Consider the following 15,642-nt stretch of genomic DNA (forward strand, 5'->3'; position numbering starts at 1 on the left):
AGTGCTTGTTTTACACGATTTTGTCTCTATAGCAACCCCAGTGTTCTCATGGCAACATCATTGTCAGTACTGTGAGAGAAGAGCTTAAATGCTGTGTAAGCACAACCAGTGCCACAAGATGTTAAAATCGGTTTTTGGGTGGGCTTAAATCCCTGAAATTAGTGTTTTTTCTTAATTTCCTTAACAAGTTGGAATTTCTACAATATCTTTCTGTTTCAAAAGAGACCATTATTAACTGGTGTCTTTGCAAGTTGTAAAGGAGGAGCTAAAACAAAGATTATCTGTATGGGAAAGCAACATACTAGTTTATATGCTGACACAGATTGCCTAAATATGTAATGCCACTTTTGACAACCTTATAGACATCTAAGGGGATGGTATGTCTTACAATATTCGCTAATTCTGGAGGTTTGATTGAAGTAAAAAAAATACAAATGCTATTTGTCAAGAACTCTCACGACCCTTTTCTTAGCACTCTTGCACAGTTCCTACCGCTGTTCTTTTTTTTGCATGCTCCCCAGCTAACCTATTTTTTCTATATGATTTCTACATTTTTTTAAATGTTCCTCTTTCAATGCGACCCTTTTCTCATTTGCCCCTTTTCCTCTTCCTTTTCTCATCTTGCACCTGTATTTTGCCACACTTTTAATATTTCTCCTTCCCACTACCACTTTTTTCATTTCTTTTCTGCTGAATTGACAATCGCAACATTACAAACCTGCGATCAATCAATATATTCCCGGTCAAGTCGTTTGCCAGGTAAGTCTTTACGGTTTTTTTTCCACACACAATGTGCATTTTTCAGCACTAAAGTAGCAAGTGTACTTATTGGGAGTGAAATCCCTTTATATGTGAATACCCATGTGTTGACCCCGAGTGGAGGAGGCGTTACTGCTTTCATGCTATTAGATCTCCCATCGGCTTTTGACACCAGCGACCATTCTAACCTGCCCCTGAAACTTGTGCAGATGGGAGTGGTCTCCATTGCACTTAACTGGACCAGGGCTTACCTGAAAGACAGGACCCAGGCGTTCTCCCTGCCTCACTTTCTTTCAGAATTTAAACATCTTCAATGTGGCGTCCCATAGGGATTGTCATGGAACACTCCACCCTTATAACAATAAATATCAACTGTGGCAGCGCTCATCTGAAAACTTGCATTTTCCATCGACACCAATGAACATGAATCAAAGACGCTGGTATGCCAGAAGAATGTGACTGTCTGTGTTCAGTCCTGTCTTTTCCATGTCTTTATATGGATGGCAACAGTCACGATAAACTCGAATAAAAGACACAAGGTCTCTGATCCCCTTTCTGTCTGGATTTCTGCATTGTGGCCGACATCCTTGGCTCTTCCTCCAATACCTGTTTGGTAGTTCGTAACCTCGAAGTCCTCTTTGACCTTTAAAAAGGCATCCACTTATTTTCTCTATTTCCACATTATTGGGCAACGGAAACATCCTCTATCTAATGCTGTTCAATGCCCCATCAATCGAATGCAAAATACACAGAACACAGCTGCGAGGCTTTCACAAGTTATAAAAAATAACCAGTCTACTGCCCAAATGTCTATACTGCGTGAGCTACTCAATGCAAAGCACTGACTTTACGGCACTGTGACTGAATCAACAAGTGCTTTTTTATTCAGACAGTCTCGTCTACCTTAAAACATGCAAACACCACTCCTCTGTATGCATCTTGAGACCTTCCTCCCAGGATCCTTATCGGAGATCTGCTGCCACAGCCAAGGGGGTTTTCTTTCTCCTTTCGTGCCTCCGCTCTTTAGAACTCGTTAGCACCACACCCCGCCCTACCTGCAACCATTTCTATATCTTTTAAAAAATACTAGCCCTGTGATGGTAGCACCAGGACACCCTTGCAGTGCTTAATTTGTAAAAAAAACAAAAAAAACTAAGTGCCAGGGCCCTTCTCGGAAAGTCACTGCATCTTGCACCACCCATACCCTGCCAGCACTGCCAATGGCAGCACCAGCATAACTCCTAACCGCCACACTCCTCCAAGTGTGACACTTCAGACTATTTCAGTACACATAAAGCTGTAATAATGGCATGAGAGGCTGGTATAAATTCATTTTCACTGAGGATTTGATTTGATAAACACAGTTGTGCTTATCTCAGACAGTACCACCATGTGGTAGACTGTTTCTAGAGCTGGTGGTGACAATTAAGTGCAGGAGCTGTTGTGCTTTTCTCAGACAGTACCACCATGTGGTAGACTGTTTCTAGAGCCGGTGCTCACAATTAAGTTCACGTGCCGAGCACCGGAAACCACCGGTTCAAATTAAGCACTTTGGTAATCATGCTCTTCACAAAGTCACTCACCGTGTCACTTCTCTCGCCCATTACTAAACTCCAAAGTTTTGTTATTGTAAATGTAATTTATGACCATAACATGTTTTGTGAATGAGGGCCTGCGAAGTTTTCAAGTTATTTTAGCATTATGGAAAGGGTATTCCAGAATACTGATATGGCGTCAAATGGTTCTCATTACATTTAAGAATGTTCATATACCCAGGCTTTAAGTGGGTCGGGTCCTGCCGGTGCTCAGCACTGGCACTACTATAAAGTAGGAGTGAGACAGGTCCTTTTCATGCTGTCTATTATTTCCCTTACCCTCTGATTGAAATAAAAAATCTTTACTTGGCAGCAGTGCCACCCTTCACTGCGTTTGATGTATCTTAAAGGGCCTCGTTAAAGTTCTTTCACAGTCTCACCATTTCAGAACTGAAGGATTTCAACCATTTTATACAAAGATGCCACTGTTGTTGCTTACTCATCTTATGTCACTAACAGCCATTGACACAGCCAATAGTCCTGGCCTGCTGTAAGTGCAATGTTACTTGTTGTATTATATATCTGGAAGTAAAGACAGAAAGAAGCAACAAAATACCAGTCGGGCGGCCCATAATGCTGAGTAGAGATTTCTAACTTATGTGTTTTATGTCACACCCATAATTATATTGACTACTCTACTATGAGAGAACCCACCAGTTTTTTCACCCCACTTAAAGCCCTGCAAATACAATTTCTCACACATAGCGATGCTCACAAAAACAACAGAACTCATTAAAGAGGCCGCCCACAACACCACATCCATCTAGTTGGCAAAGCAATATTGGCCCAACAGCACACCCTCTTGCAACGTAAAAGTCCTCTAACTTCAAACACAGTTCCTATCACAGACATTGCATGACATCTAAATTAAATAAATAAAAATATTAGTGATGAGTTAGAATCAAATGAGAGCCTCTTACTTACTTGCCCTCAGAGCTGTAGCTATTCATGCTCCCATCTGTGGACTCACGGCTGGCTTGCCGAGTCATCCAGTTTCTCATCTCCACAGCCAATCCAGTTTCTGTACTTCGCTGTACTGTACTCCTTAATTTTTTGCCTCCCGATTCTGTTAAAAACAGAAGATAGTCATTATCATGTTACCACAAACAATGAACACTGCTACCAAAGAACACCAACATTGATAAATCCAATACGTCTATTTCTGCCTTTATATTTCCATGATAATTTTTTTTACCTTATGCTTAAGATAGCCAAACATAATATTTATATATAATGTATATAAATATAATAACTATATGTATATATACTTTTAATTATAGAGTGGCAGTAGCCGCTGTATAGTTATAGATAGGTTTACTAGAGTCAGGAATTCCTCTAATGTTTGCCCCTTAATAACTTTACAGCCATTGGACGAATCTTCGCAAAACTTTGCAGACCTATTGCACCCCTTACATTGGTGAAGGATTAGCGGCATTTTGTCAAGGGGGTGCAAAGGAAAAAGTGGTGTCCTAAACCACACTTGCACTCCGATGCATTATACATAGAAGTATGTATTTCATGTAGCGGCAAAACGGCTGAACAGATTGTAATGAGATTTCACAGCAATGTACATTAGACTATGTAGATGATAATTGTTGCTATTGCAAGTGAAGTTATTAAGTGATAATGAAGTTATATGGGTCAACAACTTAGTGATAACTGTGTAGCACAATACTACTAAAAGTAGCAAGGCAGCCCAAAAAATAAACTAGACTGCATTTGTAAAGTTTTCTCTTTACTACATGAACAATTAAAACACCTATGTATGGTCCCATGCTAATGGAAAGCTATAAAACAGATACAGAACAAATAGAATACATCCTAATTCAAGTAAGTTTTCTTTGCATTCTCTCTGGCTCACAAAATAAAACTGTGCCGAACATGCCAAACAAAAACCATCTTTCTTATGTACCTATGTGCAACAAAATGAAAAAGTGACCTAGCAGTGAGCTACACAAACTACCATATGGAGTGCCCGATAACTGGCCACTTGGAGAAAAAAAAATCTCAATTTTTATAACAATATGATTGCCTTTCATTTACTTTGAGCTTCATATATAGCACAATCCTATTAAAAGTAGCAAGGAAGCCCAAAAAATAAATTAGACTGCATATGTACAGTTTAACAATTAGTATATATACAACTAAAATACATATTTATGGTCACATAATTATGTAAACCACTAAACAAATAAATAACAAATACAACTGATAAAAAGAAAGCAATCACATTAAATCCGATTGCCACACTGTAGGTATAGGTGGTATTCCTAGAGATAGGAATCCTTGGATGTTAGCTTCCTAATAACTTTCCACCCATTTGACGAATCACCACAAAACTTTCCAGACCTAAAGCATTTGATGCATTTTGAGATGATGTAAGGTTTTATAGTGAATTGTAAAGAGGGTGCAAAGCTAAAAGGGGGTGTCTCAAAACATGTTTTTCCACCAATGCATTTTTATAGACTATCGCATTTGACATAGCGCAAAAACAGCTGATCTAATTTACATGAAATTTGGCACGATTACACATTATGGTACAAAGATGATGCTTTGCAGTTAAGTAGGGTAAGTATTCTTTAAGTTATAAGGCATTTAAACTAAGTGATATCTGTCACTGTGATACTTTCATGGAGTTTCACACATTTCTTGGAACTACCACGGTACATGGCTGTAAACTTATTGAAAAAAATAAATGAAAAATATAAATAAATGTCCCTACCTATAACCACTTTAATAATGTGGTAATAGATAGAGACCTGCTACTTATCTATATCTAAGGCCCTAACACTGTTTGTTCAATTGCACTCTACTCCACACCACATTCACCACTCTAGTTTAGTTTATACCACCCGCTGTATGCCACACCACTGTACACTACTACAGTATTGCACTCTGCACCACTCCACTGTATGCCACTCCAGTTTCCGCTACTCCACTGTATGCAACTCCACTGTACACTACTCCACTATATGCAATTCCACTCTACACCACTACACGTTATGCCACTTCACAGTACGCAACTCCAGTGTGCTCTCCTCCACTCTTTATAACTCCACTCTACAAACCTCTACCACATTCTATGCCACTCTATTAAACTCTACTCCACTCTATCCTCGTACATGCCACTTTCCAAAATTTGTACTCTACTGTATGCCAGTATACTCCATTGTACAACACTCTGCTCCACTTTACGACAGTTTCCAACACTGTACAACATAGCACTTCCCTCAACTGTATGAGACGCAACTCCAGTTTATAACTCCTTGACTCTACGCTATGCATCTTCAATGTACGCCACCCCACTATACACTAATCCACTGTACCCTACTCCACTCCACTCTATGCCACACCATTTTTCTACCCTTCACTGTACAGTATTTAGCTGTACGCTATTCTACTGTATGCTACTCCACTTTACGGTAATCCACTCTATGCCACTACAGTGCACGCCACTCCACTCTACGCCGTTCCACAGTATAACACTCTCCTCCACTCTATATAGCTCCACTCTATAAAAGTCTACCACACTGTATGGCACTCTACAACATTCTACACCATTCTATTCCACTATTCAACACCATTCTATAGGACACAGCGCTACTGTACAAGACCCCATACCAATTTATAACAGTTTACTACATACTCCACGCCACTACACTCCATGCCACTCCACGACACACCAATACACTCTATTGTACTTGACTCCACACTAAGTTATACTGCTCCACCCAACTCTACCCCACTGTATGGTACTTTATCTCACTCTATGGCATATACAACAATCCACTCTATGCAGCTCCACGGTTTCACACACTAATGTACTCTATGCAACTCCACTCTACAACACTACTACACTGTATGCCACTCTCTGACTTTACTTCTGCCAATACCCCTTCACTCCACTGTACAACACTGTACTATACTGTATGCCACTGTACAACACCCTGCTCTACTCTAAGATACTCTAGTCCACTATAAAACACTGTACGCAACTCTTTGTCTGCCACAGCACCCCACTTTACTCCACTCTACTTTATGACACATGACTCCACTGTACACCACTTCATTCGATTGTAATCTATAACACTGGATGCCAATCCACTCTATCACATCTTGAAGCACTGTACTATAGTGTATAGCACTCCACTCTACAAAACTCAACTAGATTGTATGCCACTTTACTCTACTGTAGTCTACATCACTTTCCAAAACTATAGGACATGCCACTACCCCGTACTGTACAACACGGTACTCCAATTTATGACACTTTGCTCAACAGTATGCTACACCACTCCACTCTACTGCACCACACACCACTATAGTCTTCACCGCTCTGATCCATTACAATTTACTCTACTCTACACTACCCAACTCCAGTGTACTTCACTCAACTGTACTCCACTCTACGCCACCGTAACATACTGTGCTCTATGCCACTCCACTGTCCGTCAATTTGCTCCACTGTTTGCAACTCAATTCTACAATACTTACTACGCTCTACGATACTCTGCTCCACTCTATGCCCATACACTGTACTACTCTCAACAATATGTCCCTCAAGTTCTCTCTACGATACGCCACTCCACTCTACGACACTTCGCTTGACGATACTCCACTTTACAACACTCTACTTCACCCTACACCACTCTGAAACACTCTCCTCTACACTATGACAGTCTAAGTTAGTGTTGTCTGGTTAGCGAGCTGAAAGGAGTGTGCAACAAGATGAGCTATTAATAATAATTTGAAGGTGGTAGAGAAATTGTAAATGAAAGTTATAAATATAACTGTAGAATTTTTTAAGTTTGCGTAGTTTAAACATGGTTTGTATAGGGAAATACAGTTTTCCTAACTAAGGTTTAACCTTTATTTTTTCATTATATATATATATATTTTTAATTTGTACCATGTGCCGTATTGCCTTTTGGGCTTGCCAGCCGATATCACAGTGGCCTTCCTCATAGAAACCTCACAGTTCTTTCTAGTAGAAGGTCCAAAGGTGTAAACACTCATACTACCTTAGCCTAAAAGAACAGATCAATTAGCACAAAATATACCTACATTGGTTTGTGGGTGGTTCACTAACTAGCCCATCTGCATTACACATAAAATGATGATGTAATGTACATTTAGAAATATTTGTGAATGTCACTGCATTTTGCACATAGACACAGCTGGGTGTCTAGAAACAGAGACTATGCCCACATCGAAGGACCAGGACAAACAATTAGCGCGTATGCCTATAATTGTGCATGTGCCTAGCGAGAATGAAAGACAAGTTTCTCTGTTCCGAAATATTTAAGAAAATAAGAAAGCTTCCTTGCATTCCTCAACCTATGCAATGTTGGAAAGAATTAAAAAGTAAAAAAATGCCTATCTTCATGTACTCTGCACGTAGAAGAGACACTAGCTAATCCCCTCCCGTCAGTCCTCAGTACAGCAGAAGAATAAGGAAGATGTGATTAAAAATAAAAATGAAGCAAACTGGCATCACTCAGAGACAGGAATATTTTCAGGTCTCTGCTACCGACAACTTTACCTGATTTTTGGTAAGATCTGTTGTCAGATCCTTGTGTATGACTGTATGGCTTTGTTTTTTAATGACAGGTGTCTGCTTTTAATTTGATAGTTTCTCTACCCATTCTTGTTCTCGTCTCTCTCTGGATCATATCGGTCTCAAATTGTTCTGATTAAAACAGTTGTATCCTTCTGTAGCCAACTTGACGAGACTATTTTTTTCCCATTGGAGTGCTTGTGCTTCCTTTCTGTCTACCTTGCTTATTTCTCACTGTCCCACAGCAGCAAAGTGCTGCGGAGCTCCTCACAATCTTCATTTGCAATCAAACGCACTTCCATTTCCTTTTTTTTGTGCCCCCGTGTACTTTACCCCCACGTCCAGCTTTCAGTTGTTTCATTTTATTTTGTTATGACGGCCCAGCAGCTGGAAAAGGATGCCTCAAGACCCTCTTCATTTATTTGCATTCACATTTTTACTTTTAATTTACAGATATAATATGGCCATACGCTAAGTTAGAGTGTTAAAAATGGCAGTCATGCTTCAGTATGTGCTATTATGTGTCATTGCGTGCTAACATCATTACTCACCAGCTGGCATAGGTGACTTGATTAAATGTGGAAACAATTTGCAGTTAAAAAAAATTGGAGACAAAAATGTGGACTAAAAATGGAATTAACAAAGCAGAAAATGGAAAAAGTACTTTACAAACAAAAAAGTTGTACAAAGAATAAAAAAGCTAAAAATGAAGAAGTATAAAATCAAATCTAGTATTTTATCAATAGGGCCATCACGATAGAGAATAACAGGATGGGTGCTAACATACAGGGTGCTGATGGTGGGCAACAACCATCTGTGGGAAGAGGTATGACAAGGGATAAGGAGTGGAAATGAAGGCTGCATGGGGTCTGCCAGAGAAGGAAGACAATGAGGGTGGTAAGTGGAGAAGAAACATGAAATAAAACAGATTTTAAAGGGTAACAGGAGCGTGGAGGATGAAGAAAATAAAAAATAGCGCATAATAGGCAGGGCAAAGAGAGGAAGCTGGAGGATGATGGTATGCAACGGGGCTTGGCTGTATCCTCCAATGAAAGTGGTGGCAGGGAGGGGGGTTCTGCAGGAGAAGGACCGCATAGTAGCCAGTACGTGTTTATTTAGAGGGGGTTTACAATTATTTTTAGTCAAGCAAAACATTTTCGACACTGCCAATAAAAAGAATATATGATACGATTTTTAAACCTCAACGTTTTCAATTTGAATAGGACATTTTTTAGATACTCTCTGTGAGACTGCTAAATAAACGGCTAAAAAGTCTGTGAACTGTGTGAAAATCGTAGAGCCTTGTGTTATCCTAGTATGAAGTGCCAAAGCTAAAAAAGGAAAACATGAGGGAAAAACACCTCAGTTGAATAAAAATCTGTCTTCTAATGGTGAATAAGTTAGTTTGGAACCCAAAGCAAATTAACTGGTCAGGAACTGTCGAAGGACACACAAATGAACAGCCTGTTATGGTGCTCCGCTGTTTCTTGATTAGGTAACTCTAACTATTATAGGCTCATCCCAGCAGCCAGCCGTCCACACAGTGTACAAGACAGTACTGCAATGCAGGCAAACATTTCAACTCCTGACCAAAATGTACAGTTCACCCACTTTAGATCTTCCTTTAATATTCTATATGTTTACATTGTCCAAAATATAAAATCTGTGTACATCGGTCAGTGTCCCACTACTCATGCAAAAAAATGGCAACATTTGTTCAAATAAATGGCATGGACTAATCAGTAGTTATTCAATTTTAGAACCAAAGCATAAGCTTTTTAAACTGTACAACTTGGTTTGACAAATTATAGCTCGCTCTTTGATGCCTCTCATTTGAGCTTTCCTGCATCATTGGCAGCACCGATAAACCGCAGGAGTGGTTTGGGAGACTATGTAAGGATTAGTTCAGCCTGCTACTTTAAACGCCATGACAAGCCAACAAATCAATTAAATTAGGAAACAGAAGCTGCTGCATTAGAAAGGGATGGCCAACAAGTGCATCTGTTTCCCCAGCAGCTCCCAGTACTGATTTTATGATTTCAATTATTATATATCATGTTAAAATCCCTTTCCACTTGGCCTCCAGTAGTACCAACAGGGTTCATTTTGGAACCGGTGAAAGAGGCGATGACTGCTTAAAATCTCACATAATGACACTGCATTGACTACACAAATTCTTCTTCCAGTATTAAAATGTTCTGCTTCTTGTTTTCCCCACCAAAAACTGTCCGCTTTCCAAGTGCATTTTTTGAGAGTAAAATGTGCTTACCTTTTGTCTGGCACAAATTCCCGTGCTTAAATTGGGCAGGCCTACGGTGTTTCTTACTGAAATTGACCAAGAAGTAATGGTCGGAAAGTTTAAATTGTTTGGGTTGATTTGCAATAGTTCTTTGACATTTTGAAGAAACCAAATAGTAAAAGTTATTAGTAGTTTGGCATCCTTTTTGTTATTTTGTAGTTTGGCATCCTTTTTGTTACTTATGTTTTGCACAGTAAGTAAGCCGTGCAAAATGGCCAAATAAGGTGTCCATGTGTAATCGTTTAAAGCCAGAACCCACCAATCAATACTACTGACACCAACGACGCAGCCCCCAACCTCACACTGTGGATCGTCAATTGCGCCGACGCCCTTGCACCACTGAAGAACCCTCAAGGCAAGCCCGGCAACAGGAAAACAACATGGTTCACTGACGAGCTCAAAGAATCGAAGAAATCCTGCCGAAACCTCGAGAAAACCTGGCGCCGTGGACAGACGACAGAAAACAAGAACGCCACCCGCAAACACCACCAGCAGATCCGCACCACCAAAAAGACATCGTTCAAAGAACGGCTGGACAACAACACACACAACAGCAAGGAACTCTTCAGCATCGTAAAAGAGCTCTCCAATCCCAGCGCCAGCAGCAACGACATCACACCGTCGCAAGACCTCTGCAACTCCATACCCACGTTCTTTCACCGCAAGATCGCCGATATCCACAACAGCTTCGGCGCCCAGACTCCGCCCCCAGCCACCGAACCAACGCCCCCTACAACCACCCTCAGCGCTTGGACTCCAATCAGCACCGAAGACACCGCCCACGCTATGAACACCATCCACTCCGGCTCTCCATCCGACCCATGCCCTCACCACATCTTCAACAAAGCCGACACCATCATTGCTCCCCACCTACGGAACGACATAAACAACTCCCTCGCATCCGCCACATTCCCAGACAGCTGGAAGCACGCAGAGATCAACGCCCTACTGAAGAAACCCACAACGGACCCTAAAGACCTCAAAAACTTCCGCCCCATCTCTCTTCTTCCCTTCCCTGCAAAAGTTATCGAGAAGATCATCAATAAACAGCTCACCGCATTCCTCGCGGCCAATGGATGCCTCGACCCATCCCAGTCTGGATTTCGAGCCAACCACAGCGCTGAGACCGCCCTCATCGCAGCCAACGACGACATCAGGACCCTGCTTGACAACGGGGAAACAACCGCCCTCATCCTCCTAGACCTCTCAGTCGCCTTTGATACAGTATGCCATCGTACCCTAATAACCCGCCTTCACAATGCCGGAATCCAAGGTAAAGCCCTGGACTGGATCACCTCGTTCCTCTCCGACAGAACCCAGAGAGTCCGCCTCCCTCCCTTCTGCTCCGCGGCCACCGAGATCATCTGCGGCGTACCCCAAGGCTCATCGCTCAGCCCAACCCTCTTCAATATCTACATGAGCCCCCTCGCCACCATCGCACGCAATCACAACCTCAACATCATCTCATACGCCGACGACACCCAGCTGATACTCTCCCTCACCAAAGACCCAGCGCCACCGCCAAACTCAACCTCCAGGAAGGAATGAAAAACGTCGCGGAATGGATGAAACTCAGCGTTCTGAAACCGAACTCAGACAAGACGGAGGTCCTCATCCTCGGACCATCCCCATCCGCCTGGGACGACTCCTGGTGGCCCACAGCCCTGGGCACCGCACCGACACCCACTGACCACGCACGCAACCTGGGATTCATCCTGGACTCCTCTCTCACGATGACCAAGCAAGTCAACGCCATCTCATCCTCATGCTTCTACACCCTGCGCATGCTACGTAAGATCTTCCGGTGGATCCCTACCGGAACTAGAAAGACGGTCACCCAGGCCCTCGTCACCAGCCGACTAGACTACGGGAACACCCTATACGCAGGAACCACAGTCAAACTTCAGGAAAGACTCCCAACGCATACAGAACGCATCCGCACGACTCATCCTCAACATCCCCCGCCACAGCCACATATCAGCCCACCTGAGAGACCTGCACTGGCTCCCCGTCAACAAAAGGATCACGTTCAGGCTCCTCACCCACACACACAAAGCACTCCACAACATAGGTCCCGAATACCTCAACAACCGCCTCACGTTCCACACTCCAACACGCAAACTCCGCTCCGCCAGCCTCGCCACCGTCCCACGGATCCGCAGAACCACGACCGGAGGAAGAACATTCTCCTACATGGCAGCCAAGACATGGAACTCCCTCCCCGCATTCACATTCAGGAAACACCTCAAGACCTGGCTCTTCGAGCAGTAGCGCCCCCCCCCTTCCCCAGCGCCTTGAGACCCCTACGGGTGAGTAGCGTGCTCTAAAAATGTATTGAGTGATTGATTTAAAGGCCATTAAACGCAACAATTCGTTATTTCTGCATGGAACATTTTTCATCTATTGAAACCAATGACACCACATTGTATATTTTCTAAAGCAGGGAGAATTTTAAAAAACATGTTATTAAAATACAAATTATGCTGCTTAATCGGAATTGAAGTGAATTGAACATCAGCTACAAAATCCATTGAAAGATTAAGTGGGAGGAAAAATTACATGTTCTTTCACGCAGAAAGGATTTGGGGTAAAGAAAACGTATTGCCGAGTTGACAGCATATGGATGGAGAACAACATGGAATTATATAAACCTGCCTCACTTCGTTTACACCTTGGGGAAATTACTGCTTTAGTCTCACATATAGGTGTGTACGTCACATTGTTCAAAACAGTTTGTGGAAAGCTCAAGTCTAGTTTTTTTTTTTTTGCTTCAGCTGCAATTTAATGTTAATGAATAATCAATGATCTAAGTGTAGGTAAAAACCTAATTACCAAAACCGAACTTTTGAGATGCTGGTAAAACATTAGCCTTTTTGGGCTTAGTTTCCCTGTACAATTTTCCCATAGCACACTATCTCAACTAGTCCATCTTGGGCATGCTTGAATCTTACACCAGACTATGTTGAAAACTTCAACTTCCAATTGTTTAGGAAGAGATGTGGCGCCGCGGCCAGGGCGACTGACTCTGGAATCTGGGGATCACGGTTCGATCCCCGGTGCTGGTGGCAGATTAGCCCAGCACTATGTGACTCTGGGCAATAGCTTGCTTAATATTCCTGACGGCCCCCAGCGCCTAGAGACCCTTACGGGTGATTGTTCGCGCTTTACAAATGTGGATTATTATTATTATCATCTAGTACAAGAGAACAGTGGAGTGCCTATATAACATTAAATTTTATGAGCCAAGTGGTGCTTGCCTACTGAAGGATGCACAGTCTACAAAAGGTATACATTCTTCACAGGGGTTATATTAGAAATATATGGATCACATGTTGCTCATAGATATTTTTGGTATTTTGCTCAACAGAGGTCGCCATAGGACAAATAAAAAAGACTTTATCTTGTTCATGACTTAATGGGTATATGAGGGGAGTGTCGGATTCAGATGGAGCTCCAGAATCTTTGAACTTACAAGAAGCTTGCCTCCTTGTATTTTGTTTCTGTTTTTATTGTGTTTCTATCCAGGGTCAAGCTAAGTGTGGTGCAGAGTATGAAAATTGTAATGAGTTTCTCATTAAGGCAGTAAGATTTTTTGGTGTTGACTGCTTTATTTCAGATTCAATAGTGAATTGGCTTAATTTTGTACACTAAGGGGCCCATTCCGTTCTCGCTCGGAAGGGCTCCGTAAGCGATCCGGACGGAAAAAGTACGAGCCGTACGCGTGTTACCCATCCGACTCGTACAGCTGTGTGAGCGAGCAAGTACGATGCGAGCAACGCAAAATTCGCCGACCGATTCGTTTCCGGGTCCGAACCGCTCCGTACGTCTCGTCCGTAAGCAAACCGTGCCATGCAATGGAGGTGATTTACGACCGAGCCAGTACGGTGCATGCGTCGGACAGCCGGATCGAGCCGAAGTTTCCGGCTCGCAAAACGTCCAGGAAGCTGCCTTTGGGGGTCCGCGTTGGACCCCCCGTCACCCGCAGCCTTACCACTCGGACACAGGGGGAGACCCAAGGGTCTCCCCAACACAGGCATGTATGGTGCGGATGGCACCGACGCGTACCCACTGTAGGGGGGCCCTTGTGCAAGACGTACCCATTCAGTCAATGGGAGCCCATGTACGTGTCGTACGACCGGCTCCCATTGACTTCTATGTATGGTGCGGATGGCACCGACGCGTACCCACTGTAGGGGGGCCCTTGTGCACGACGTACCCATTCAGTCAATGGGAGCCCATGTACGCGTCGTACGACCGGCTCCCATTGACTTCTATGGGAGTCCGACCAAACCGAGTCAGGCAGCATGCGGCCGCATCGTACTCTCTCGGTTGGACTGAAGGAGTCCGGCTCGGTCAGAAAACACTCCGGATCCGGCTCGGTTGGAGAGCTTTCCGACCCAGATCGGAATCGGCCCCTATATATTAAAGGTTTGTAACAGACTCCTGTCCTAAACCGCTACTTGCAAAACCGCTTCTTGAAATGTTGCCCTTCAAACTAAACACAAAATGTTCCAATTTATCTAATAACATCTCATAAACAAACATTATGAAGAGAATCAACAAGAAAGAGGAACCCACAAAGGAAATTCTTGAAAACTTATTATTAGAAAATGGATAAAAACATAACACCATAATGCAATATACAAATAAACATTTTATGCTCACAATGTTACACAAAACAAACTTATACTGACAATGTACAGTGTAAACACAGAAACAGTCACAATGGCAAAGGGTTTTCAATTCAGTGAAGTTTGTCTGTATTAAAAAAAGAACATAACCAAATTAATGCTTTTCCCAGTTTGCCAAAGGTGCGTGGATGATGTTTCGACAATTTACAACTGTTAGGTCATCATCAGGGCACAAAAAAGTACTTTAAAAGTAAAAAATCTGAAAACACAAAAATTATACACATGAGAAGCTACCAAAGAATTTTAAAAGAAAAAACAATTTTAATGGCAGTGATGAATCAAAGGACAGGTGCTCATTTGAGTTACCACTAGGCAAGACATTAAATGTCTTTAAAAACTTGGAAGACACAGAATGATGAAAAACTGTCATTATTCATAATAATTAAAAAAAATGTTTTTCTGCGTTCGCATGTAATAACGCGGTTGAATACAAAAGGGGACGGAGAACATCTTAGTGCCTCCAGGCAAAGTGAGGCATTAGATGAGTGCAGCCCCCTTATAGCACACTATTAGAAAGCTTATTTGCTTCATTTGGCCTCATTCTTTATACTGAAGCAGGACCTCAATTGGATTAGAGATGTTGGACCTCAATTGGATTAGAGGTGATCGGTGATTAGAATTGTGCATATCCTATATTTTCAACAGGATAATCAGACAGCATTTTCAAGCAGCATTTTTAAGCGGTATGTTTGACCAAATTCAAATAAACCAATGACTTCCACTCAATGAGAGTTTTTGGAT

The 15,642-nt window shown here is 42.3% G+C and overlaps 1 protein-coding gene across 4 annotated transcripts in view; it reads right to left on the reverse strand.

Annotated features, from left to right (window-relative positions):
• Positions 1-15,642, reverse strand: part of RIMS2 (regulating synaptic membrane exocytosis 2) — a 1,922,267-nt gene that overhangs the window by 17,570 nt on the left and 1,889,055 nt on the right. For all 4 annotated transcript variants that reach the window (XM_085605119.1, XM_085605120.1, XM_085605117.1 and 1 more), the window contains one exon: positions 3,279-3,420. In XM_085605119.1, the coding sequence (XP_085461245.1) occupies positions 3,279-3,420 (142 nt within the window). The remainder of the gene's footprint in view (positions 1-3,278; positions 3,421-15,642) is intronic.

The sequence above is a fragment of the Triturus cristatus genome, chromosome 5_1, assembly GCF_964204655.1.
Source record: "Triturus cristatus chromosome 5_1, aTriCri1.1, whole genome shotgun sequence".
Taxonomy (NCBI): Eukaryota; Metazoa; Chordata; class Amphibia; order Caudata; family Salamandridae; genus Triturus; species Triturus cristatus.